A 26087-nucleotide genomic window follows, 5' to 3' on the forward strand; every position below is an offset into this window, starting at 1 on the left:
AGGACAGGGGCAACACTCTTGCACCATGTTCATTGAGCAAGACATTGACAGTGCCACAGAGCAGCTGAGCCTCTCTTTAACTGTTTGCATTGGAGTGTTAAAGGTGCAATTCAGAGGAAGTCTGACATGCCCACATGCTGGATGAGAGACCACTTTAGGAGCCTCCCATGTATGATGTTCTGAGTTCTGCTAGACTGAGGAGACCTGAGTTCAGATCCCTTGGCCATGAAAGTCACTGGGTGACCTGGGGTTAGTCATCCTCTAGCCCTAGTCAACCTGACAGGGTTGTTGTGAGGATAAACTGAAAGAGGGGTGACCTATGTAGACAGCCTAGAAAGGGGAGGTAACATCTAATAGATGCACACGAAAGAAAGGTCAGACATATACTGAAATAGAAGGGAAGATGCGGGGTGGGGAGAAAATCCTTCCCATCTCCCTTCTTTTTCCATCCTGTTAGGCAGAAACAGTAAAAAGCAAAGCAACCTGTAGCCCCTCCACTGTGTCCAAATATTGGATTCAGACACACAGAGAACAAACTGAGATGTCCTCTGACCCGTTCTTTATTTGCCTCACCACCCGCAGCCACCTGGCTGAGGTGCATAGCATAAGTGATGCAAATGCCCAAGCAAAACAAAAGGGTTTGGAACAAAACAACTAATGCAATGCTAAGTACACCACTCCCAGCCAGTTGCACTCACTTTGCTCCAAAGGATCTTGAAAGTCCATTTGATCAGAGCCACTACACCCATGATCCCTTACAAAGCAAAACTTGGGTGCCCCTCCTGTACATGCTCCAAAGGGAATGTATGTAGGAGTTTTCATATTCTGGGGATTTAAACTGTATCTGTACATTTCCCACTTCCCTCCTCAGAGTGAGGGTAGAGTTACTTTGATGGGCAGCTGGCATTTCCCAGGTCTGGGAGAAACTGCCAATCCATAGTGATCAGTTTTGGAGAAGGTGAAGATTTTCACACCTTCCCAAAGAACCCATGTGGCTGTTTCTGGGACTAAAGATGCTGGCAGAAGGAGAGTAGCAGTTTGGGGAAGCCTAAACTGATGTGTCTTGTTTTCCCTGCACAGGGAGAAGCATTATTTGAGCAGTCTGCACTAGATGCATTATTTGCTGCTGGTGGTTGCACAGTCGCTGGCATCTATCTCAGATCACTAGATTCATTGCCTGTGATCATGGAGGGGTCATGATGCTTTGTATAAGGCAGGTACCAGAACAAGAAACCAATCCAGTCAAAAGAAAACGAGCATTTTATCCATGGCAACCATTCAAGAGCCAGCCGCTTTTGCTTGTGATGCTATTGGTTGCTTAAGGAGAGCCAGGGCTTCCCCAGAGCACTCCCAGGACGGAGGTGATCCCACAGGAGAATTCAGCCCTCAGTGGGGCAGTTTGTTTGGTTGATTTTAGTACAGCATATTTGTCAGCATGAGGACTACATGCAAAACATACATTGAAATTTACTTCAATGACGTGGGGGTGGGGGAATAAAACTCCCACAAGGTTGTGCAAGGACACACATGGCCAGCCTCTCTAGAACCAGGCAGTTCAGCAGCCATTAATATTCAGGCTCTCAGACAGCCTTAGACAGACACCAGTCAGTAAAAATCAGAATTCTTTACTTTGATATTATCTTAATAATGCTTTGTATTGTCGAAGGCTTTCACGGCCGGAGAACGATGGTTGTTGTGCGTTTTCCGGGCTGTGGTCTTGGCATTGTAGTTCCTGACGTTTCGCCAGCAGCTGTGGCTGGCATCTTCAGAGGTGTAGCACCAAAAGACAGAGATCTCTCAGTGTCACAGTGTGGAAAAGATGTTGGCAGGTCATTTGTATCTACTCAGGAGGGGTGGGGTTGAGCTGAGTCATCCTGTAAGAGTTTCCCAGGGTGTGTAATGCTAATGGCGGGAGGCTTCACTGTATCCTGAGGAGGTTCTTTTGCATATGGATTGGTGCTTGATGTGCTAATCTTCTCTGCAGGGCTATTGTCGGGTGTAGAGTGTTTTGTTAGCCTGGTGTTTTTCAGAACTGGAAACCATGCTCTGTTCATTCTTAAGGTTTCTTCTTTCCTGTTGAAGTTTTGCTTATGCTTGTGAATTTCAATGGCTTCCCTGTGCAGTCTGACAAAGTAGTTGGAAGTGTTGTCCAGTATTTTGGTGTCCTGTAATAAGATACTGTGCCCTGTTTGAGTTAGGCTATGTTCAGCCACTGCTGATTTTTCAGGTTGTCCAAGTCTTCAGTGTCTTTCATGTTCTTTTATTCTTGTCTGGATGCTATGCTTTGTGGTCCCGATGTAAACTTGTCCACAGCTGCAGGGTATATGGTATACTCCTGCAGAGGTGAGGGGGTCTTTAATAATGCTTTGTTTAAACAATTCACAATGGCATGTTTCGGGGATGTTTGTTGAGACTGATGCATTTCTGCACATGTGCAGAAGCAGCATTTTGATGGCAGACATGTTTGAGCAGCTTGAACGTGGGCCAGACAACCTGTTAAATAGTCAGCTCTGATAATGGAGACAAGAGATTCTAATGTGAGCCAAACTGGTGGAGGTTTGAATATACCTGCTTCAAAGTTCAAACATATTCTCAAGGGTTTTTTTCCTGCTGCAGCTGAACGCCTACACCATCCCAAAGCTGCCTTCTCCTTTGCCAGAACATAAGACTTGCTGTGCTGAATCAGACCAAGGGGCCTTCTAATCCAGTGTCTGGTTTCCAACAGTAGCCAGCTTGAGGCCTCTGGAAATGCACATGTAAGGCCATAAAGAAGATGTCTACCTTTGGTTGTTTGGCCTCAGTGTTCTAGTACTCAGAAATATACCACCTTTGCACATTTAGCTATCACAGTGAATAGCCCTGTGAGTACATTGTGATGATGCTCCTATTCAGTATCAAGAGCCTGGCAGGAAGGAGAGAAAGAACTTGGAAACGTTTTGATTTCCTATTGATAAAGCAGGAAAGTATATGGGATTCTCCAGGGGCAAAGGGACTAGCTGGATACTGGATAAAGATGAGCGTGACATCAGTGGTCCTGAAACTAATGGGCAGCTTCCTTCCCTCTCATAAAAACAAGAGTGATGGGGTTTTCTTTCCCTTTTGGTAGAAGAAGGCACAGTCTTTTAAAGATAACCTGCTCCCAGGTTGCTAAGCAACAGATCTCATCTCTTACCTGCTATAAATGTACTAGGAGAAAATTGAATGAACGCATGGTTCCTTTTTGACTGGGAGGTGCTGAATGTACCATGCTGAGAGGTTATTGTCAACAGCAATGCAGACAAAGTCCAAACATGCCCAAGCCTAATGAGGATAATGTCAAGTTGCACATCATGCATTGCTCTTCCTCTTGTCTGTCCTTTAATGGAATAAAAACATTGATGACACTTTGGAAGCAAAATAAAATGCTGGCATTACAAACTTTGTTGTTATTGTCCTGATAAAACTCAACGCATTTTGCTCTTCAGCAGGCTATAGTCTCTACATTACTTTTTGTATGTTATCCAGAATATCTCCAGAGCCAAACTGCATGTCTTTGGAAGAGAAAGTTGTAATACCGCCAGAGCACCAGGTACCAAAGTTCAGAACTTTATTTAATGTAGGCAAGGCCTGGCCTGGGTCCTGCTAGGCCATAACCAACCAGAGTTTGTCTGTGATAGATCTTGACCCTCAGGGACCTGAGTCTCCTGTTCTCTGGTCGCTCCTGATATGACGGGCTCCTGTGGGGCTGCTTCTGACTGTTGGTCACCCCCTGTGATGGGATTATTCCTTCCACAGAGGAATAACCTCATCTCCCTTGTTTCCTTGGTAACCCTGCCCTGCTACTGCCACCCCTTCACATGCCAGGTACTTTGATGGGGACCTGCAGATGTGATCCAGGTGTCCCTTAAGTTATCTGTCCTGAAAGGATACAGGCCCTATGCTAGTTTCTTACCACCACCCCACAGGCACCTGGCCACCTCCCCCACAAAACAGATAACCATATATGCTCTCCTGATTGACGGGCATGAGGCACTGTTTGATAGGTCCACCCAAGATGCATAACTACTTGGCTCCAACACACTCTAGTATCTGCTGCAGGTTGCAAAACATCCAAATGTTAATATAATGATCAACCAAACATGAGTTCTGCTGGAGACATCCCAGAAGTGTCAGGGGGAGTCACTCCGTATCACAGCAGAGTCTCAAGAGGTACCTGTTCCATGTGCTGCAGATCCATCTTCACTGACTGCACTGGTCACTCTGCCAACCCATTGAAGGATGGGTGATAAGGGCAGTGCATATGTGGCAAATAACATTCTGTTCCATAAAAGCTCAAAAAGTGGTCCCTGTAAAGGTTGGAACATTGTCTGTGACTAAACTTTCCGGCAAAGCAAAAGTTGCAAAGATTTGTCTGAACTGTGTATGGCCTCAGCAGTAACTGAAGACATTACACATTCCTCCAACCATTTTCTACCACTATCACCAGCATTTTACCTCTGACTGCATCTGCAAAGTCAACATGTAGTCAAACCCAAGGTTTATCTGGTCATTCCCAAGGTTGGGTTGGTGTAGCTGGAGGTGCTAGATATGATTCTTGACAACAGGCACAGCATCCCACCAATTGTTCAGTGTCCCAATTTGAGCCATGGCAAACCAAGCCACGGACCACTCCTCTCATTCTTGAAATAACAGGGTGTTTCTCATGTACTTGAGTTAAAACCGCTTTTCTCAGCTTATTGGGAACTATCACTCTACTCTCCCGCTTGAGACATCCTGCATGAAATCCCAATTCCAATCATCTTTGAAAAAATAAGTATAATGCCACTTCCTGAATTCTATAGACTGTAAGGAGAAGCACCCGTCGGTAAAGTCAAAACAAAAATGAGGAGCAGATCACCACCAACCGAAAGAAAAGTATTTATATATCTAATAAATTGCAATAGTGATAAGGTGCTTGCAGGTAATATAAATATAATGAATACAGTTAATAAATTACAAAGTCTAAATCACAATCCAAAAAGTGTATGGATGGCCAAAAAGTCCAAAGTGAATCATATGCTCATATTTTTCTTTTTTCTTTTTGCAGGTACTTGCTAAAAGAAAAAAATATGAGCATATGATTAACTTTTCATTGTATTTATATTACCTGCAAGCATCTTATCACTATTGCACTTTATTAGATACATAAATACCTCCTGGATTCTGCCTGGCAAACTATTCTGCACCCATCCCACAACAGGCGCCAGTTCCACATCTCTGTGGGTTTCTTGGCAGATGCGCTCAGCTGTCCCTGGTATTCCACTGAGCAGCTCCACAAGTAAGATCAGATCTCCTGGGTGTGGTACTTGTGCAGGGGAGTCAGGCAATGGCAATCTATTACGTGCATCACAGCTTTTAAGTGCTGGATGGAATCTAACCTTAAACGGGTAGGCAGCTAATGTTAGGGCCCACCGCAGCAGCATCCCACTTGAGGCCATGGGAGATACTGGTTTATTTTCACCCAAGAATGTGAGTAATGGTGGGTGGATCCCTTCTGCATCAACAACATGTCCCAAATATTGTACTAAGGAGGCCATAAAAGAACACTTACTCCTCTGTAGTTTGAGTCCTACTTTTTGGAAAATCAAAAAGAGTCCAGTAGCACCTTTAAGACTAACCAATTTTATTGTAGCATGAGCTTTCGAGAATCACAGTTCTCTTCGTCAGATGCATGGAGGGCAAAAAGAGAAACTGGTCAGATATAGAGGAGGAGAGGGGGGGTGGGGTAGATGCAAACATCTCCTTCTGATATGCAGATGCAAACAGCTCCTTCTGATGTGGAGATCAGTTTGCTTCTGTAAAGGTTTAGAGGACTTAGCCGTGTTAGTCGGCAGCACCTCCAAGACCAACCAATTCCACTGCAGCACAAGCCTTCAAGAACCACAGCTCTCCCCACCAGATGCATCTGACAAAGAGAACTGTGATTCTCGAAAGCTTATGCTACAATAAAATTGGTTAGTCTTAAAGGTGCTACTGGACTCTTTTTTATTTTGCTACTACAGACTAACATGGCTAACTCCTCTGGATCTACTTTTTGGAGTCTCTCTAATTCCACTTTCAGTGTATTTAAATTACTTTCCTGATCTACTCCAGAGATCAGAATATCATCCAGATAGACTAAAACATTGGGGATCCCTTGTAACACCCCTTCCATGACCTTTGAAAAATTCCAGGAGCAGACCACAGCAAATTGGAAGCATGTGTATCTAAATAATCCACAATTAGTGTTAATTGTGTGAGCAACCTCCTTAGACTACTCATCCCAAAGTAGCTGTTGATAAGCATGGTTAAGATCTAGTTTAGAGAATACAGTTCCTCCTGCTAAGGATGCAAATAAACCTTCAATTTTAGACAGTGGATAGGGATCTAGCTTTGCATCTCTGTTGACAGTGACTTCATAAGCCCCATAAATCCACACAGAGCCATCTGCATTAACTACAGGAACAATTGGGGTGCCCCATTGTGAAAATTGGACTGGCTCTCAAATGCCATCCTTCTGCTTCCATTTTACTGTACAAAGCATATGGCACAGAATGGGGTCTGAATGAATGAAACTGTGCCTTGGGGCTCACATGAATTGTTGCTGTCATCCCAGTTAGTGTTCCTAGCCCTGGACTGAAGAGCTCTTGTGTTTGCTCCAACACTGTCTCCAGCAACTGTGAGCACAAAATGTTCTGCCAATCCAATTTCAATTCTTACAGGCAATTCTAGCCCTTCAAAGTGGGACCTCTTGAGGGGGTACTAGATCAAATCAAGCCTGAATTCTCCCTAGATGCTAAAATGACAAAACTGAGGCTATCGTACTTTGATCACATTATGAGAAGACGAGAGTCTCTGGAAAAGTTAATAATGCTAGGGAAAGTGGAAGGCAGTAGGAAACAAGAAAGACCTAAAACGAAATGGCTTGACTCAACAAAAGAAGCCACGTCCTCCAGTCCACAGGATCTGAGCAAGTCTGTTAATGACAGGACATTTTGAAGGACTTTCATTCCTAGGGTCGCCATAGGATTACAGGAGACTTGACGGCACATAACACACGCAAAATTTGGATTATTGGGCCTTCTGGATTCACTTTGTAATAACATGCAATGCTAGTGGACTACAAATGAAAATAAGATAGTCAAAGTGTTAAAAAATCCAATCAGAATGGGTTAGACTTGTCACAACTAATGATGAAATCAGTAAAGTCAGCGTCACTGTGTCCAAAAGAGAATATTACTTTCTGTAGTAAGCTAGTCCTTGCACTCTCTACTGAGCCTGTCTGATATGGTCAAATCTGCCTATGAATCCCAACTCAGCAGTTTCAATGAGTGTCTTCCCATTTGCTAAATTATTACCACTATGATTTTTTTTTCTGGATGAGGTTTGGCAGACACTTTGGTTGCCACACTTGGCAACTCCCCACCCCCAAGAAATTTAAAGGCATATTTGTTCCAGAAAGCCTATGAAAGCATTGAAACGTATTTATTCTGCTTGGGGTTTGACAGTTGAATAGTAACTCTATGGCTGTTTTAGATGCTTTCATTATTTGTTATATTTTGGGCTTTTATTGCATATCATTGCGTTCCCATAGAATAGGAAAGCAGGATATATGTTTTCTAATATTTGTGGCTAGGGTAAAGTTGCCAACTGCCTGGAGGGAAAAGGTCTGATCCCCTTACTAGAGGTTTAATGGGATGTTATTTACTAGGTGAAGTTCTTTACCCTCCATGCCATGAAAATATTCACCTGCCAATTTTCACACATTCAACCAATACAAAAGGGACAGGACATTTATCTCCAGGCTGGTTGGCAACACTAGGCTGGGGGCTGCACAGGGTCTGGCAAGTCACAGGTTGTATGGGCCTGTTTTGAAGGTCTGAGGACGTTCCTTGCTGGGGAAAGGAGGCCTGATTCAAACCAGTTCCCAGCCAGGAGGGACAAGCAGCCTATCATGAGCAGTCTGCCAGGGCAACCAAGAGGCTGATTGATACAAGATAATCCAATAGGCAGGATACCTGCCAAGATTGGCAACAGGCACACCTGTACCCAGGTAATTGATGGCTACTATGACAGTCATGGTTGTGGTTGTGATAATAGAATGGATTCATGGTCCTGGCTATAAACTAAATTATCTCCAGCACATCAGGCCAGGATAACACACCAGTTGGATGTTACTGCAATTAAAGGGAGGTGTCTGTGCCCCCTCCCCCTCCCCCCTGCAATGTAATCCCTTGCTCCCAGTGGTTCTTGGCTTGCAGCCACACCGGGCCAAAGCATCTGAAGCCAATCATCCAAGGCAGACCAGGGGAATTGACGTAAGCACTAGGGAAGCCAGGCAGGAACTCTCTGCAAGAATCCAGGCAATGAACCAGTCTAAGGGGGTTGCAGTGACAGCTGACTGGGATGGGACTTCAAAGAGGACAGGATTTAAAAGGCCAGGTTTTCACACTCCTCTTTCAAAGACTGTTTTGTTTGCCAGTTGCTGGAAGTGGATTGTCCCCTTTTCAGGCAGTGCATAGGTTTGTCACACACTGTAATCTTTGTCTGAAATTATTATTACTTTTCAGTCATCAAATACCTCCTGCCACTTGAAAGAGCATGTTGACTGCTGGCTGTCCATTGTGCCTGTGTTGGTCATCGGATGCTTCATCATGTGATGAACTCAGCCCTTCCTGGTATCAGTTATAATGTCCCAGTTGCTACCAGAAGTGCATCGATTCAGTAAGGGATTGATGGATACATCTCCATCCAGCTTCTTCCAGTAGATAAAACTGGAAAAGGAAATAAAAGGGAAGCTGTGTCCAGATGTAGTAGCGGGGGTGGGGATTTGAGACAGGCCCTGTGGAATCCTGCCAAGATGAAACAGTGGAATTTAAGCTAAGTGGAGCAAAAGGGAATTTATTGCAGGGGGTGCGGTATCAAATTCCCTTTCCCCCCCACCCTTTACTTAGTCTATTTAGACCGCTACTATATCTGTTGGGAAACAAGGAATACAAGAGAGCACCGGCTTCAGATTGTACATCAAGTCCCCACTGTTTGATGGGAAGCTCAGCCATAAGCGCCTTTTGAATCTATGATGGTGGAATAGTGGGACATCTTGTGCTAAGACTTTGAATTACACCCTGACTGGAATTTGGTTTATTACACTGCAAAAACACCTGATAGACATTTTCTGGACAAAAACAAAACTTCTCATCTCATCTGAAAATGAATCATTTATCTCTTGATTTTTAAAAATACTCTTCTAAGACACATCACATTAAATTTCTCTGACACCCCTTCCCCCCAGATGTGTGTTGGTAAAAGCAACAAGAAGTTTCTGAAAATGAGAAGATTGTGAAGCACAAAATTAGACAACACTGAGAGAATGCTATAGTCTTCATTTACTGGAAATGCTAGAAGCTTTGAAAAACTGGATTTGTTCATTGTTCTGTTGCCTTTTAGCTGTGCATGTTCCAGGACAGTTAATGGGACCCATGGAACATGCAGGGCCTGAAAGAATGTCCTCAGATTCCCCAAAGGAAAGCAAATACTGAATCAGAATGAAGAATATGGCCTTTTCTTGCTAGTCTCCAACCACATTCTTAAGGTGTAAGGACACTTACTTTTTAAAAAGAGGGGTGGACTGGCAATTGTAAATGATCCCCACCACCACTGCAGACCCCCATTATGGTGTTCCAGACAATCTGCTGATACCCGGGGGGGGGCAGAATTCAGGGAAACAAGCAGGCTGTGGCAAGATGGGGAATTGCTGCTTGTAAGAATTGGTAAGAAAAGTGTCCTGAAATATTTGTCACTGCATGGTTGGCTATAGGTCCCTGAATTTTTTCACATTTCTTTGTCCCCTATATTCTTACCAGAAGATTTGACAGAACCCTCTCCCCCTCCTCTCTAGAACTGCAGTCCACTCCAGAGTACACTTACAAAGGAGTAAGTCCCACTGAAGTTAATGGAGTTTGCTTCTGAGTGTACAGGCTTAAGATTGCACTGCAGGATGCAGTCCCCTAGGGTTTAAACCTGAAAAAGTCACAGACCGACAAGGAATAATGTAAGAGGGGCAATTTTGTAAACTTGCCCCCACTGTCCAAAATCTCCTCCTTTGAGATGTTGTAAGATCTTCCAAAGCCTTGAAGCAGGCTGATTTCTCCTCCATATCCCTTTTCCTTTAATTGACATTCAGCTGCTCTCTGCAGTCTGTTGCCTTTGGATTATTTTCAGTCCTTATCAGGACTTTTTAAAGCTTTTCTCTTGTTAGTTGATTTACGAAGTCATACCTTTCTGCAAATCTGGGGAGTCCTCCAAAGTACAGGGAACCCTAACTTGACTGTAGGTGGCCCAGTTATTTTTGGTCACCGACACAGGGCCCAGTCAGTTTGCTCTTACGGAGAGCAGTGGAATTGTTTGATTCTTGCTGCATATGCTGGCAGTGCAAACTGGCCCAGCAGAGCTAATCATCCAGAATGATCTTCGTAATGGTTTTGCCCTTGTCCATGCAGCTTTTTTCTTAATGCTTTTGGAACTGCCAGGCTTGCTGCTCCTTAAAGAATTAGACCAAGAGGTCCTTGTCTCATTTTCTCTGTATCTGTGAATAACCTTCCTACATCCTCAAACACCCTTGCTAACTGCCCTCAGCCCATGATCTCCCAACATATATGGCCTTTGATCAAAAATATCTGAGGAAGTGAAATGTCTGGACCCAGGAGAACCTAATGAAGCAACTTGGCTTTAGTTTGGCTAGGAGAAGCCGAGTCTTGAGGCTCAGGATCAGAGCCCTTGGTCAAATCCAGTTCAGTTAATTGATGGGGATCAAATAAGAGCAGTTAGAAAGACAACAGAAGTCGAGGTCTAGAGCTGAGGTTGTCCTTACAAAAGAGAGAGAAGGCTGGGGTGAGACTGGTTATCTCCTACAAAACCTTCAGAGGAGTGGACAAGACAGAGGGTGGAGGAACATTATTCTGATCAGAATGCTGAGGGTAGACATCACTGTGCCGTGCATGTGCCCAGAGAAGTGGAAGTGGGTTCCGCTGTGAAATTAACCCTCCTTCCCACACACACTGTTGTTCATGCTCTCCTCAAGCTCATGAAAATGCAAGAGGAGCAGATACACAGCTTAATCCAGATCAAGGCATGGGAGACTGATGGCTCATAGCCCAGATAACACTTCTGTCTCTTTAACAGCTTCATGAGTGGGAGGGGGGAGACACAGTCACAGTATCTCTTGCCAATTGTTGTCCCTCTCCTGGTGGGAGGGGAGAGCACAGAATAGGAGAGAAAACATACCGTCCCAGAGTACCAGACTCCCTGGAGCATTTCCTTAAAGTAACTGGCATGGCTCACCTGCTTGAGCAACCTAGATTTGCTTTGCTTTGTTCAGGCCTGCCAAGTCTTGTGGACCACTCCAGCTACAAAGTGTGTTAGGTGCTTGATAGGCTCTCCCTGTTGATTGCTGTTTATAACAGCAGGAGGAGATTTATTGAGCAGGCTATGATACTCAGCTAGCGGGTGGCATTGGGTTTGGTGGGTCACAAGTCATACTGACCCCATTTTGCTTAGCAGATTGGTACTCCAGCTGGCATCTCCACGGTGCTTGGATAACAGAGGACTGGAGAATTATAATAAGCTCTCGCTTCACCACTTGCGCAGGGGGTGTGCAACTTTGGGACGCTACCAAGGCTAGAGCACTCATTTGCTATGGCTCTGTAAAGGAAAAGGAAGTTGGCTGTAGACTAAATTATATACATGCCATAATTATATACATGGCATAAATTATATTATGCCATAAACAGTCTCAGGCAATAGCACTTGAGGAAAATCTTGAGAGATGGAGTCTACAGCCTCTGGTGAGTGACAGTCCAAAGACTGTGACTGAAGAACGTGTTAGAAGCAGCCAACCGGGTTTTTCTTCATCATTTTCTAAGTGATCCTCCTGCAAAGAGTGGAGTGAAAGTAGATGGGCACAGCACATTACATGCCCTCAGGAGGCACAGGCATGAGGTCCTTGGTAAGGATCCATATGCTTCTTGCAAGAGAATTTCCTTGCATTTTTTTTTACCAGTGCACAAGGAAAGAGTATATCTGGGCATCACCACTGCCCCCTGCTGGATATAACCGGAGCAGTTTAGCTATGCATCTGTCACAAAACATAGACACTTTGGTATATACAGTTCCACAAGATTTTGAGCCAATGCAGATGTTTATGCAAAAACAGACACAGCAACCCCTCAGCAGCCTTGAGGGTGGGGGAGGGGCCAGAAAGCTCTGGGAGACAGTGATGATGACAAGCAGAGAGGCTGCAGAGGAGAGTGTTTAATCTTTCCTTAAGCACTTCAAATAGTCTCCTAAGTTGCTTCAGCTTCCCCTCCCTGTGAGGAAATTGCTGGAGGTGGAGAAGAAGGTTGAACACCAGTTCTCCTCTAGAGGGAGGTGGATCTTTGCCTTGCTTGAAACTATAGGAAGGGGGTGAGCTGCAGGTACCTGTAGAGAGGCCAGTCTCGCCTTAACCTTGAGGTACGGATTCATTCCACAGATTGATAGACTGCAGGCAAAGCTGGCAACTGTTTTATTGCCTCTGTCACTGTGCCTTCAACCAAAATCTGCCATAGAGACATTAACTGGGTAAAATGTTTCCTATCACGATCTCCATACAAGGAAATACATCACCCATTTGATGTGTGCATGGAAGGTTGTCTACTGGCCTTGAGAAACAAGTGGCCTGCCCCTTTAACAGAAGTGTGGTGGATTTTAATTCTGCAGGTGATGTTATTTACCCTCATGCCATGAAGATGCTTCATCTGCCTACATGCAAACATTAAGCCTCTATTCAAAGAACAGGGCATTTTTCTCCAGGCCTGTTGGCAACCCTAAACACAATGACAGGCATCTGTTGTGCAAGCAATGGGGAAGCATGGTGGACTGTGACCAGCAAAAGAGTGCATGTGTCTATAGTGAGTTTCACTAGTCAGAAGGTTCCCTCATAATTTAGCCTCTCTCATTCATTCATACATACATACATACATACATACTCACCCGCTCCCCTGACTGATGGATCGTATTTCAATGTCAAGGTTCAGGACCAGTAGCACATTAAAGACCAAGTAGATTTCATACCCTGGAAATCTAGTTGGTCTTTAAGGTGCTACCGCACCCAAATCCTGCTCTTCTATTATTTGCCAACATGGCTACCCACATGAAACTATTTTAATGTCTGTTCATTCCAACCTGGATTTTCAAAGAAAATTTTCTGCTTACCTGTCCCAGGTAGAACCTTGGACCTAACATTCCAAGAGGGTAGGTGCCCTGCTCAGATCATGTAGCATCACCTACAGTCATTTATGGTGTTTCATACCACTTAGGGATATATCTCTGATTCTTTTGAGATGTAAAAAATAAGCACCACAATATTCTCCTTTTTGCAATTTAATCTTGAAATTTTGTGAGTTTGTCTTTGAATGTCGCCCTACCACAACCACCACCTCTGAAACCATAAATGGTGCCCATTTCTTATATTAATGGAAAGGCTCTGAACTTGTGGGTTTCCACTGCCTGAGGGTGGTAGAAAATGGAGTGATGTCATGAAAGCAAGAATACTGTATCAACTTGATCCAGTGGATAAAACTGTTAAATTAGCAGCCTTGGCCTTACCATGAAGCCAGCTGAGCATTTTGGACTACACAGTCCAGAAGGGGAGCAAGCAGGAGTGACTATGGCTCAGACTGAGTACAGCAGTTGCTTTGCTTGCAGAAGGTCCTACGTTCAATCCCTGCATCTCCAGAGCAAAGAATCTGGTAGAAGGTGATGTCTGAGACCCCGGATAGCTCCTGGCAGTCACTCTAGAAAATACACTTGATAGACTCAGTGTAAGGCAATGTCATGTGCTCTTGGTCTAGGTTTTATCTCTGTATAGAGTAAAAATTAGCTCTGGTGCAAAACATGCAGCAGTTTGATTTCTAGCGCCAGGCACTAAAATGCACTGAAAAAGAAGCATTTCCACACATGAAACCTAAATCTCCTTTCAGCCTCTTCCCCCCCCCTTTCATGCCACAGAGGAGAGGCATTTGCACTGCAAATGGGCATTCTAGCTAAAGTAAACATTCACCTTCCTGTTAAAAAGCCAATAGAAGCAAACGCTACTTTAAACGTCATATGTGAAAACATGCCAGCTTATAACATGTGGAATGCCCAGTTTAGGGGGAGAGAGACAGTGAGACCACAAAGCTGCATTCACATGTTTCTGTATGCAACTCCTGGAGTCTGCAGTCTGTTCCGGGCAATAGAATGCTGCTTAATAACAAGTTACATTGCAGATGCAGAAGGCAAAGGCTGAATTGCTCTCTTGAATTATTCTGTTATTTTTAAATGAAACTTTGTACTTTGAAACCTTTTGCCACCTTTGCACATTGGTGGCTTCCCTGTACAAACACAGAATTATGTGAGTATCCAGACCTAGGATTGGGGGGCAGCACAGGAAAACCACCCAAAGGGCACCAGAATTAGGCTTCCACTCCCAGTCACTTTTAGCTGCTTGGAGGGACTTACTTGGCTACTAGCTGAAAACATGGGCTCTTTCCACGTCTTTAAAGGGACAGCCCACTCACTGAATGTTGGCAACTTTTCTCCAGGAATCCAGACGTCTCCATTTTCAAAATGGTTGCAGGCTGTCTAGCTTCCAGTTTTTGGTGCCTTTTCTGGGAGCGCACTTACCCACAGTCCCAAAAAGGTGCTGAAAAAATGGAAGCCAAACAGCCTGCAGCTGTTTTGAAAACAGAGACAACTGAAGTCAAGGGGGAAAGCTGCCAGCATTCAATGAGTGGGCCATCCCTTTAAAGATGTGTGGAAAGGGCTTCAACAAGTATATGAAAGCTTGGAGGCTGCTCTTGTTAATATTGGTAGAAGGTAAGCCATCTACCTGATGCATCATGTCTGAATGTTTTCAAGCAGAAATCCCACTCTTCATTCACTGTTTCTAGGCTAATCAAGTATCTTTAGACATGTGTTGTGTCTGGGATGAGACCAAACTATTGAACGTTTTTGGCAATGGTGAGATATGCCTTTCTTTCTGGATGTTTTTTCCCAGCACTGCTTGCAAAAATATCCCAATCCTTTTCTCCAGTGATGTTATCACAGAGCCAGATCTTACTGGCTGTGTAGCTATGTGGTGCCATCTCATTCGCTTCGTGATACCTGATTGGGTGGGGTCACTCATCAGACTAATCCGGAAAGACTGAACAAGAAGCTTTAACTTTACAACATGTGGGCCCAAAGAGGCACCCTCCTGAGGTGCTTAAATCACTTTTCAGGATGCCTATGAAAATGAAAAAAAAAACCAAAGATGCCTAGGGGGATGAAAACAGGTTGACTATTTGTGCAGTCGAAGTACTATTTGTGAGGCATTTCTAGTACATTGCTAATCTCAAGCCAAAGCAATAAAAAGAAGAGAATATTCAGGGCAGCTCTAGTGTTTATATGCTTACAGTGAAATCCTAAGAAGAATTACTGAGACTGGAGTAACTCTGTTTAGGATTTCACTGTTAATCTTTTAGTTCTAATATGTGCTTGACAGAGAGAATGTATGTGAAGAACATATGATTTATACCCATCTATCCTAGAGTATATCTGAGTGGGCCTTCAAGCGCTCCATCACCGCTGATTCCCTTGCTCTAGGTTGGATTAATGGTCATCCCCTAGCCCTATATTTCATCTCCATCTCTGGCCCATTAGGATGGCTGTGGGGGGTGGGGGGCTTGGCTGGAGACTTACTGCTTCATCCTTCTAAATACATACATGAATGGATTTCCAAGTATAGCAAGTACAAGGAAGCTCTGAAGCCATTACAATATATTGCATGGGATTGTTTAAAGACAATGGTGAAATTAGAGCAATTGCTGAAATGTTCTCTATGAAATGAAGGACTGTGTTCACTGGGGAGTGGCTTCTGCCCGGAAGAGGCCTTGTACCTCCCAGCTCCGTTGCCACCACTGAGATTCAGCCCATCTCCTCAGTACAGCACCCCTTCCCCCTGCCACGCAACATCTCCATGGTCAAACTGGATGGGTTTCAGGGTGAAATCTAAAGGTCATCCCTCCCCTCCCTCCCCTTTCCCTCCAGCCACAAGAGGTCTAGTGGTAGTGACTGTTCATATTGTTGATGTGGGAAGTTGCCATGGTGCTGAACGGAGTTGAGGGCTGTAAGCCATGGCTGGGGTACAGGGTAGGGGTAGAACCGGGCCAGTAGGAGAAGCTAGTTGGGGTCACACCCGAGGCCATGATGTTGAGTTTGGAGATGCCAGAGAAGGGCAAGGGCGCCTGGAATTTGTAGAGCGTGTGGTCAGGTGTGGCTGGTTGGCAGACCTGTGCTAGGCCCTGGAAGTCGAATTTGTAGGCGTAGCGCTTGCCGTGCACCTTGGTCATGATGTTCTTGTCGTAGTAGTAGCGTAGTGCCCGGCTCAGCTTGTCATAGTTCATGTTGGGCTTGCTCTTGCGCTCGCCCCAACGCCGTGCCACTTCATCGGGATCCAGTAGCTTGAACTCGCCATTGGTGCCTTCCCAGGCAATGCAGTTGAGGTTCGCACGGTCCGAAAGCAGCTCCAGCAGAAACTGCCACAACTGAATCTGCCCACTGCCTGAAAAACCATGAAATGGGCCATTAGTCTCAGCCACCAAGATGAGCAGCTAGTCCCACCCCCAAGAAAAGTGGTTGTACATTGGATCAGACCATTCATCCACCCCCTATTGTTTGTTCTGAAGGCCAAAGTAGATGTTATGCTAAACACAGGAGATGTTCTCCCAACCTCGTGCCTAGTTCCTTTTCCTGTTTGCATTTTGTAACATGTTCAGTGTTTCCCGGTTGTCCTTTCACATCATTGAATGACACTGATAAGAACAGGGAGATGCTACAGATTGTGACCTCGTGACATATGAGAAGCAATACATGTTCATGTAGACAATGTAGGACTGGAATATGATTTGCCATTATTTTCCAGTTCAGCCATCCATTTACTTTGACTTATAGTGTGGCCCTCACTGGCAACAGTCTCAAGAAAATCTTTCCTGGCCCTGCAGCCTGAGATCCTGAAATAGGAAATGTCAAGAATTGCCATCTATATCTCCAACCCCCCCAAAATTGCATAACCAGAGCTCAAAACCACAGAGGGAATAATTGCCAGCAACATTTGACTGACAGCCAGCATAGTCTAATGGTTAGCGTATCAGACTAGGATCTGGAAGACTTGGGTTCAAATCCCCACTCTGCCATGGACGTTTCCTGGAGACCTCAGGCCAGTCGCACACTCTCAACCTAACCTACCTCTCAGGGTTGTTGTGAAAATAAAATGGAAGAGAGGAGAATGATATAAGCCCCCTTGGGTCTCCATTGGGGAGAAAGGTGAGGTTGTAAATAAAATAATAAAAAGAAATTTAAGCTCCTGTCCTAGCATATCTTTCTTCACATGGTCTAATCCCCTAATTTGGAAGCGCTATAACTGGACAGGAGGAGAAGTTTAACCTGTTTTAGAGTGTTTTTCTATTTAAAATAGACTCCTCACATAGTTTTTGTTCTGTACATGGTTGCAAATGTGTCAAGAGTTTGGTTTCCAAGTGGGAAAATGGTCATCAGAAAAAAGGGTCCCTCCTCCCCCTCTCAAAACTGCAGCCATTTGGGGCTGCTTTTCATTATTAAGTCAATGACTGCAGTTTTGTTTCATTTAGAGATAACACATAGTTTGATCTTGAAGGCATCTATATCTATGGTTATGATATGCACATATTTCAACCAGCCATTGCAATTCATTGTTTGGTTAGCAATTAACTACAACAATGCATTAAAATATATTGGTCAAGATGATTAATCCATTTTAAAAAAAAACAACTGCTTGACAATCCCAATTGATATCTCACTCTCATCCGTAAAGTACCCCAAACAAACAACAGTATCATTTCTCTCTGTGTGTATGACCAGCACATGTAATTTAATACAATACAGTGTAATCTAATACAATAACATCACCATCACTACACATAGTCAGGCTGCAATTGCATTGCTGTTCATGCAATAAAATTTTAGCACGATGGGGGTGGGAAGACAAATCCAACCAGCAATCAACAACTGCAAACAAGGGAGATGGAGAGGAAGCTCTGTGTAGCAGAAAGATGCATCTTAAATTTTTTCATCAAAGTATTTTGAGAGAAAACTTTTATCCTGTCATTGTTTTTAGTTGATCAACTATTCTGGAGCTCAGATAATGGACAACAGTCTATGCTTTGGTTTAACCATTGAAAAAGATTCCCTATATAAAGAACACTCGACTGCGCCTAGAATATGCCGCCCATGCTGCTACAGTTCAAAGGCTTCTTATACACTGATACAGTACACCATGCCACAATTCAATACCATGTGATAGCATTTAAACCCATTGGAATCAAAACTGAAGTATCGTTCTCCGGCCGTGAAAGCCTTCGACAATACATCAAAACTGAAGTATGTCTCTGTGCTGGATTGTGGTCAAGAATATTCATTCAGCTCCTCATGCTCGCCTCCAGGAAGGCTCTGGACACTGGCACAATCAGCACCCTCACAGCTGAGAGAATTGGCCGGGATCCCACAATCCTTCTCCATCAGCAGGAGGTGCATTTGATAGGGGGCGGGGCAGGTTGCCACAAGGAGGGCTCCAATAACAGAAATCCATGTGTTCACACTTTTTGTATGTGCAGCATATGGTGAGGAGATCTGCCCAGGGAAGCCTGCTTGCATTGGGGTGGCTCCTTAAGACTTCCTGGCCCAGGCTTTCTGAAGGTAGCACCCCCTACCCTGGGGATGGCCATCAAGCGATCTCTCCCTACCTGCACTTCCTTTTATCTTCAGCAGGTGATGCAGGACAGCTGCCAACAGCAAACACTCCTTGGAACGCAGAAAGTGATACTCTTCCAGGTGTGTCACAAAGCAATTCATTTTGGTGAGTTTTAAACGTGCCCTAAATTGCCAAGAAATCAATGGGGGGCCATTGACAATATAGAGCAGCATGAAAACTTCTGGCCTCCTTACGGCTCCTCGTCTCCTGGCGCTCCTGCCTGTGCTGTTACCTGGGCAGTGACTGAGGCCATCTTGATTACCTCCCCACACTCTGGTTTTATGAGTGAGTGAAGCCATTGCACAGGTAAAGGTTGCCTTCATGGCCGGTCTCTTGGTCACGCGGGCTTTCCTGTCTGGGGCACCCCTTGCATCTCCTCCCCATTTCCACCAGCTGTCTTCCCCCAGACATAAATGGCTGCCACTCATTCTCACGGGTCAAGCGAATGCAGTGAGAATGCGTGGACTCCTGTGTCTTGGCCCCAAGGGGTAGGGTGGGGGGAGCAGAGCAGACCTTTCCTCTTCCATAAGAATTCAGCCTAGTCCCCGGGGTGCCCCTTTCTTCTCTGTCTCAGAAGCCACCGGCAACCGAGCACATCAGTGGGAGGAAACCATGTTGGTAGCCACGACGGAGGAAACGACGATGAAGGGGTCGGAAGCCCCTGCCGCCCCGCAGCACTGGCGATCTCGGTCTTAGTGGCTCCAGTGTCTCACCCCCATCTCAACAGAATTCCCCCGGCAGCCTTTACCTTTGCCCCACGCAAGTCACAGTTTCGTGTTCGCAGCACACCTACTGAGCGGTTTTACCGCCTAACGGGAATGAAATTTGGTCGTCGGTCTTAATACAAAGGATGCAAGATCCAAAACCAGAAAGGATGTAATACCTTCGATTACAACCTGCCCAAAATAACACAAAACAACCCGCCAACTTTCGAGCTCCCCAGAATTCTTGGTCAGGCTAGAATTTTTTTTAAAGGGTGCGGAGGAGAGAGAGAGAGTTCGTCCTTGTCAGCATCCTCGTGTAGAAGCACATCCCTGCCAACCTGCTGCTTCCAAGAGGCCTTGAGATCAGGGCCTCAAACACCTCATCCAGTCCCACCCCCCACCTCCGTCGGCATCACGAGTAATCCATAGTTCTGGAGAACTCACAAGCTTGCACACTCCTTTGGTTGGTCCTAATTTAAAAAAATATACAGAGGAAACCGCACAGCTCCCCCTGATTAATAGCTGAAATGCCTTTAAGTTTCACCTGGATTGGCCGCTGGCCACTGGCATTCCGTGCTTATTTATTTTACTTGGAAATATATCCCTTCTCTCCCCCCACCCCTCAATTGGCCCTTAATGGTCAAGTGTGCTTAAGCCTTACAAAGTCTTAGCGATGGTACTTGTAACTAGCCAATGAATTACAAAGAGGGCGCTGAAATAATTGAATCTTTTGGTTCAATATTGCGTTGCGGCTTGCTAAGCAGGAGAAAGTTGCCTGAAACGATCAGATTCCGGGAGTAGTTCTGGTTTATTCATAAATCTGAGTAACACAGTCTGGATGAGTCTTAATGTAGAGAAAGAGAGGCTAGTAAGCGCTGGGGAATGGTTTTATTTGGGAAAGTTATGTCTCCCTTTCTGCTCTAAGACTAATGGAGACAGTTAACAACAACAACAAAACTAGAATAAAAATTTGACCAAACCAGCTTGTTCTCCTTTCCTAGGTACTAGGGAGGTCACATTACAACTATTAAATATAACCGGACCAACTGTATATGGACACCGAGAGATTTCATGTTTGTCTTGCGTTTCCTAGACAATAAAGGCGGAACTGACTGACACGGGATGCCAAGAAGTTGATACGTACAAGATCGCTTTCTATTTGAGGCGTGATGGTTGTTTTCACGCATGTTCAAATAAATGGGGTAACTTTCAGTTTGGGCTGTAGGGAACGGAGGTGGGATGCGTGGTAGAGAACAGGAGGTAGAATGGAGCGATCCAGTGTGGGCTGGAGGTGGGGGATCGCTGTTGGGTCCTCCCCTACTCTAAACTCCTTGCAAACAGACAACAGCAGGCTGGGTTAGTGCCTTTCTCTCCGATGTGCCAGCTGTTTCCTTGCAGAGAGGGCAAGGAAAGGTGCATTCGATGGAGTTACACCCTTCTCAGTCCACTGAAGTCAACGGGCTCCGACGAGTGTAACCTCTGCTTAGGACTGCTCTGTGCGTTGATATCTCTTGCTTGCGAGTCCATCGACAGGTTTGTCGGAGACAAGATGTTACCAACTATCCTGTGTAGGGGGGGGGGCATTCCGCTTAGGATCCGGAGGGGACAGAGCTAAAACCACGAGTTTCCGCGCTCAGTTATGAACGAGGCGCTTCCCTCTTCTCTGCGCGCAGGCATCGGCCCCTGTCTAGCTGCGCGAAGGCAAATGGGGAGCGACCCCAGGATTTCATCCTCTCGGCGGAGGGCAAGTGCTCGACTGCTCAGTGGTCATCCCTCTTGGGGAATCCGCAGGTCCCTCCGGAGGAAGTTCGGTGCTCTTGGCCTCAAGAAGCCGTCTGAACGCCCTTCGACCGTTTTGCTGGAGCTGAATTTGCAGGGAGGGGGCTCTTTGGTTTCAGCGGCAGGTGTTTGAGGACCGGCTGTCCTGGAGCTCCGATCATCTACGTTTCTGTTTACGTGCCGAAACTGGACCCAGGGGGCTGGCCCGAGAATGCCCACCCGCCCTGCCCCCGCAGTTCAAAGGAGCGGCCCAGGATGGAAGCGGCGCGCCCCTCTTTCGCCCTCTCGTTGAAGTTCTCAGGCCAGGCAGGCCGAAACCCCTGGATTGGAAGGTACTTTTTTCTGCTTTAACAGGACCTCGACTCGGACTATTCAAAACGAAATATTTCTTCCACTCCTTGCCCAGAGCACCACAGAAAGACGTGCCAGTGTTCGTGGCGTTTTCATTTAGAGGCGTCTCCGGGTTTCCAAAAAGGCACGTTTTAAACTGGCTTTCAAGGGAGACAAACCAAACGAATGTTGGGGAGAGTTTTCTGTCGTCTCCAGAATTTCGATTTGTATCGATTTTAATTCTTGTCAAATGGGGTTCCTCGGGCGCTTTTTTAAGAGGGTGAGGGAAGCGCTTGAGTTAACAGGAGCGCCAGAAGTTCCCCCTTTCCTGTTTATTACTCTGTTCTAGAGAGTGAGAGGTATCCGCCAGGGGCTTGTGACATCCAAAATCCATGGATGTCAATGGAGGTGGGAAGGACTAAATCTGCACAGGATTGCACTGCCGGCGAGGCGTTCATTTTTGTGGTCCCCCGAGCCCTGGGCAGTCCTCGAATGCTATCCTATGCGATCCTATGCAGATTTACTCCAGTTTAAGCTCATTGAAATAATTGGGTTTAGGATGGCCTAACGCTGCATGGGATTGCACTGTAAATCTGTTAATCTGGAAAGAGCCTCAAGACTCGGTTTTGTTTTCTTAACCTGAAGAGTACAGAATCCAGGCAAGGCCGAGACCAGCATCGCAGCCCAGCCCTGAGAGCAGGGGTTAAAGATTCCGGGGTATCTCCTCCGCTTCGGCTCCCCTCTGCAGAAGAAGACCCTTCCCTCGCTTCAGTGGCACTTTCGGCATCGCAATACCGCCAAGGAAACAGTGGATTTCCCCGGCTGTCATCCAACGTGCCCTTGAGGGGGACTCGTTGAACTCCATTTCAGGAAAGTAGCCGTGTTAGTCGCAGTAGAAGAGCGAGAGTCGGGTCCAGTAGCACCTTGAAGAAATCTAGTTGGTGCTTAAGGTGCTACTGGGCCCGACTCTGGCCCTCATTGAACTCGGTGGGACTTCCTTCCCTGGGGACACGATGGCGCGGAAAGTGCCACAGAACGGCCGGAGGCGCCCGTCTTGCCCAGCGGCTCCGGCCGCGCTCGGGCGGAGTTCCGGGTCTGCGCCACCCAACCCGAATTAAAAGTTCCACCAATGGGGATGATTTGAGCCGGGGGATACGGATCGGCCCCAGGGCTCGGTTTAGACTGGAGCGCCAGAAACTCGTATTAATCTATTTGGGGGTTCATTAAGCGACTCCATTCACAAAGAAGTTCCATAGTCCGTCTTAAACTAGTAGCATTAATTTGGTAAAACCGAACAGCGTCAATTCCAGAGGTCTTGGAAGGTGCAGTTGGTTATCTTTTCCTCCAGGTGACTGGAGGCTGGGAGTGGGAGAGGAGAACATAAACACGGCGGGGATGAACATTAGAAATGCAAGTTGTTATTGGCAGCTGAATTTTTAAGCAGAGCTGAATTTTAAGCGGAGGTCGCATGACCATTTAAAATATATATATATATATATATATATATATATATATATATATATATATATATATATATATATATATACTCACGTTCTTTTTAGTGATATTTCAGCTCGAGTAATAAGTCGCTACCTCCACCAGAGAAGCTGTTTAACATTCTAGCTTTTTCTACCACCGTCGGAGGGGGCCAAGCTCTACATAAGCACACATGCGTCCCCCGCCCCACCGGCCACCGGGAAGCCTCTGAACAAAAAGGGGGGAGGTTGTTCCCAGTGAGTTTCTGCAAAGGGGAAAGAAACTACAACAGAACTTCATTTCACTTCTAGTTTCATATTTAAAAGTTTGTTTAAAGTCAGTTAAATTGTTTGTCACTTTGAGACCCATAATTGAGCGGAAAGGCGGGATACAAATATTTTAAATAAATAAATAAATAAATATCCATTTGACACTCGCCATTGGATCAATAGGGCAGCACAGAGCTCTGGGCCACAGGAAGGGGAAAACTTGTCTCAGCCAGTTGTGACCCAAAGTTGACATCAAGATTCCGGTCCCCTGGACCTGAATCTTGCTTTTCTGCTGCAGACCAACACGGCTACCCACGTGAAACTAAGACTGACCTCAATGACCCTAACTGAAAGCCACACTGAGGGAGTTCTTTAAAGTTATCCTCCCCACTTCGCACAGACCTTGCTGGCTTGCCGGAGTTATTAGCCAGAGCAAACGTTGCCAACACAAATCGCAGGCGTCCTCGCCAGCACAGGCGTCCTCGCCTGTGTCCTCGCCAGCACAGTCGGTTAGCGGGAGGCTCCGAGGGCGGAAGACACGCATTCTCAAAGCGCCAAATTTTCTGGTCCAGGCTGCGACTTTAACAGCGCAATCCTAATCCGGTCTACTCAGCATTCTAGTCAAGCCTATTCAATGCAGCCTACTGCCAGGAAGAAATTGTTAGGACTACGCTGTAAGCATCTTGGAGACAAGCACCCTTCCAAGCGACTGGACTTACTGCTAAACGGAAAGTTCCAATTGTAGCTCTTTCTCCCCAAGGGAAAAAGGGTTATTTTGGATTTTTATTAATAAAGAGCACCGACAAGACCCGTATATTCCTATAAGAAATGCGGAGTCTAAATAATCAAGCCCTTTAATACACATTTGGTTCCCAGCATTACCAAAGACAAAACACAAAAACTCACCACTGAATACTTGGATACCTCATTTTTGCACAAAGCAATATTGCTAAGGATCGAGTCCTATGCTGGAGAAGGAACTATGGGATGGGGGGGGGGGTTCATCAGCAGTTTAGTAATTACACCAAGTCTATACACAGTTTTTCTGCAAAAACAATCTGGTCGCGTTCCCAAGATTCTTAGAACAAAACAACTCCTCACCCCCAAATTTAAGACTGAGACCTAATGGGGCTGGTGAAGGACTCGGTCTCGCCGCGCCAGCCTCAGATCCTAGAAAGCAGGGAGAATCTTTTGCGCGCTGCGGATCCGAATTTCGGAGTTAGGCAGATCGGGCAATGACGCGCATGTGGGAACATCACAGGCCTCTGGTCGCCCGGCAGATTTAGTCCTAGAAGTGGCGTCCCCATTTAGCACCCCGCCAGGAGGTCTGGTTTGAGAGGCTTCGACACCCCTCCCCCCCTTCAGAATGCTTTTTGACAAGAGGAGAGCGCGACTCGCTTACCTTTTTGAACCCCGGGCCCCAGAGAGCCCCACGCCTGGTTTTTGCCTTCTTTGAACAACGTCTCCCCAACGGGGTCTGAAAGGAAAATCAGGAAGAAAGGAGAAGGAGAGAAACCGATGAGCGCCCTTCCAGCCGGCTCCCACCCAGGCAGCTCCCTCTCCCAAGGGAGCCTTCTGGCACTTCCAGGTCCCCCTGTAGCCAGCCTCTGCAGCTCTCTGCCTCTCCCTCTTCCCCCCAGCGGCAAGCCGCTATGAAGTCAGGAAACGCGTCCAGGAAAAAGGAAATCCGACTTCCGACGGGAGCCGTCGGGGCAGCTTTAAATAAGAAGGCGAGCAGAGGCTTTGCGCGTCTGCCCAAGAGCGCAAAGAAGAGGCGTCGAAGGGAGAGATGGGGGCGAGAAACGGGAGAAAGGTGGGGGTGGGTGGGGGTGAGGGCGAGGAGTCTGGCCTTGGCGGAAATGGACGGCAGCCCCACCGGGAAGGCCGCGACCCGGCGCTCGGCCAGGTCCCATTCCACGGAGCTGGACTGGTCCCCGCGGCGCCGGCCCCGTCCTACCTGGCAGGTACATGTTGAGCAGCAGGGTCCGGGCCGCGCCGCGTCTCATGGCAGCTCTGCGCGCACCCCGCGCCCGCGGGGGGTATTATCGCCTTCGCCTGGGGAAGATGATGGTTATGACTATGTATTCCGATCCCCACCGGCGGAGGCAGGACGGGGAGGGGGCCCAGTCTCCAAGCAACGGGCGAGGGGCGCGGGGCCCGGGCGCCGGCAATTTCCTCTGCGCTTTAATTAAAGGCGCGGCGCGGGCGCTTATCGCCCCATCGGACTTTAATAAAGTTTCCCCCGTTAAAGATCACCGTTTCTATGGAGAGAGGCAGCCGCGGCCGCCGCATTTTCCGCCTCCTTAACTCTTTGCAAACAGACAGTGCCTGGCCTGGCCCTCGCTCGGCGGCGCTTCTGCTCCAGCGCCTCTGAGCCAACAAGGAAACGACCGAGGGCCGCGGCCTCTAATGGGCCTTTAACCTGAAAGCGATGCGCCCCCAGCAGAGCGCAACGTCGGGCCGGCTGAGCTGAAGGGGCCGCAGCGGGAAGAAGGGGCCTGCCGGATCAGACCGTGGAGGCCAGCAGCCCGCTTCTGGCAGGGGCCGCCGGGAGGTTTCCGAGACAGCAAGACCTGGGACGCCTCGCCTGTTACAGGAGCTAACCCGTTTAGCATTAGCATCTCTAGTGCATTTTTCTCGACTAGATTTGCATTTTATACAATTACACGTCACGTTCCGTTCCTTTCC

General features: G+C 46.5%; 1 protein-coding gene across 1 annotated transcript; it reads right to left on the minus strand.

Annotated features, from left to right (window-relative positions):
• Positions 1-16115: 16115 nt before the first annotated feature.
• Positions 16116-25405, minus strand: FEV (FEV transcription factor, ETS family member). Its single transcript, XM_054972603.1, has 3 exons — positions 25357-25405; positions 24802-24876; positions 16116-16618 (listed from the first exon to the last, which is right to left on the minus strand). Exons 1-3 carry the CDS (start codon positions 25403-25405, stop codon positions 16116-16118), a joined length of 627 nt encoding a protein of 208 aa, XP_054828578.1.
• Between the last annotated feature and the right edge of the window lie 682 nt (positions 25406-26087).

The sequence above is a fragment of the Eublepharis macularius genome, chromosome 2 (assembly GCF_028583425.1).
Source record: "Eublepharis macularius isolate TG4126 chromosome 2, MPM_Emac_v1.0, whole genome shotgun sequence".
NCBI classification, from domain to species: domain Eukaryota; kingdom Metazoa; phylum Chordata; class Lepidosauria; order Squamata; family Eublepharidae; genus Eublepharis; species Eublepharis macularius.

Bases quoted from the DNA above. Each gene is read 5' to 3' on its own strand.
- FEV (XM_054972603.1), bottom strand. From the start codon at position 25,405: ATGAGACGCGGCGCGGCCCGGACCCTGCTGCTCAACATGTACCTGCCA. The intron at 24,877-25,356 runs GTAGGACGGGGC...TTTTCCTTTCAG, and splicing joins GCTCAACATGTACCTGCCAG to ACCCCGTTGGGGAGACGTTG. The intron at 16,619-24,801 runs GTAAGCGAGTCG...ATGGTTTTTCAG, and splicing joins GGGGCCCGGGGTTCAAAAAG to GCAGTGGGCAGATTCAGTTG.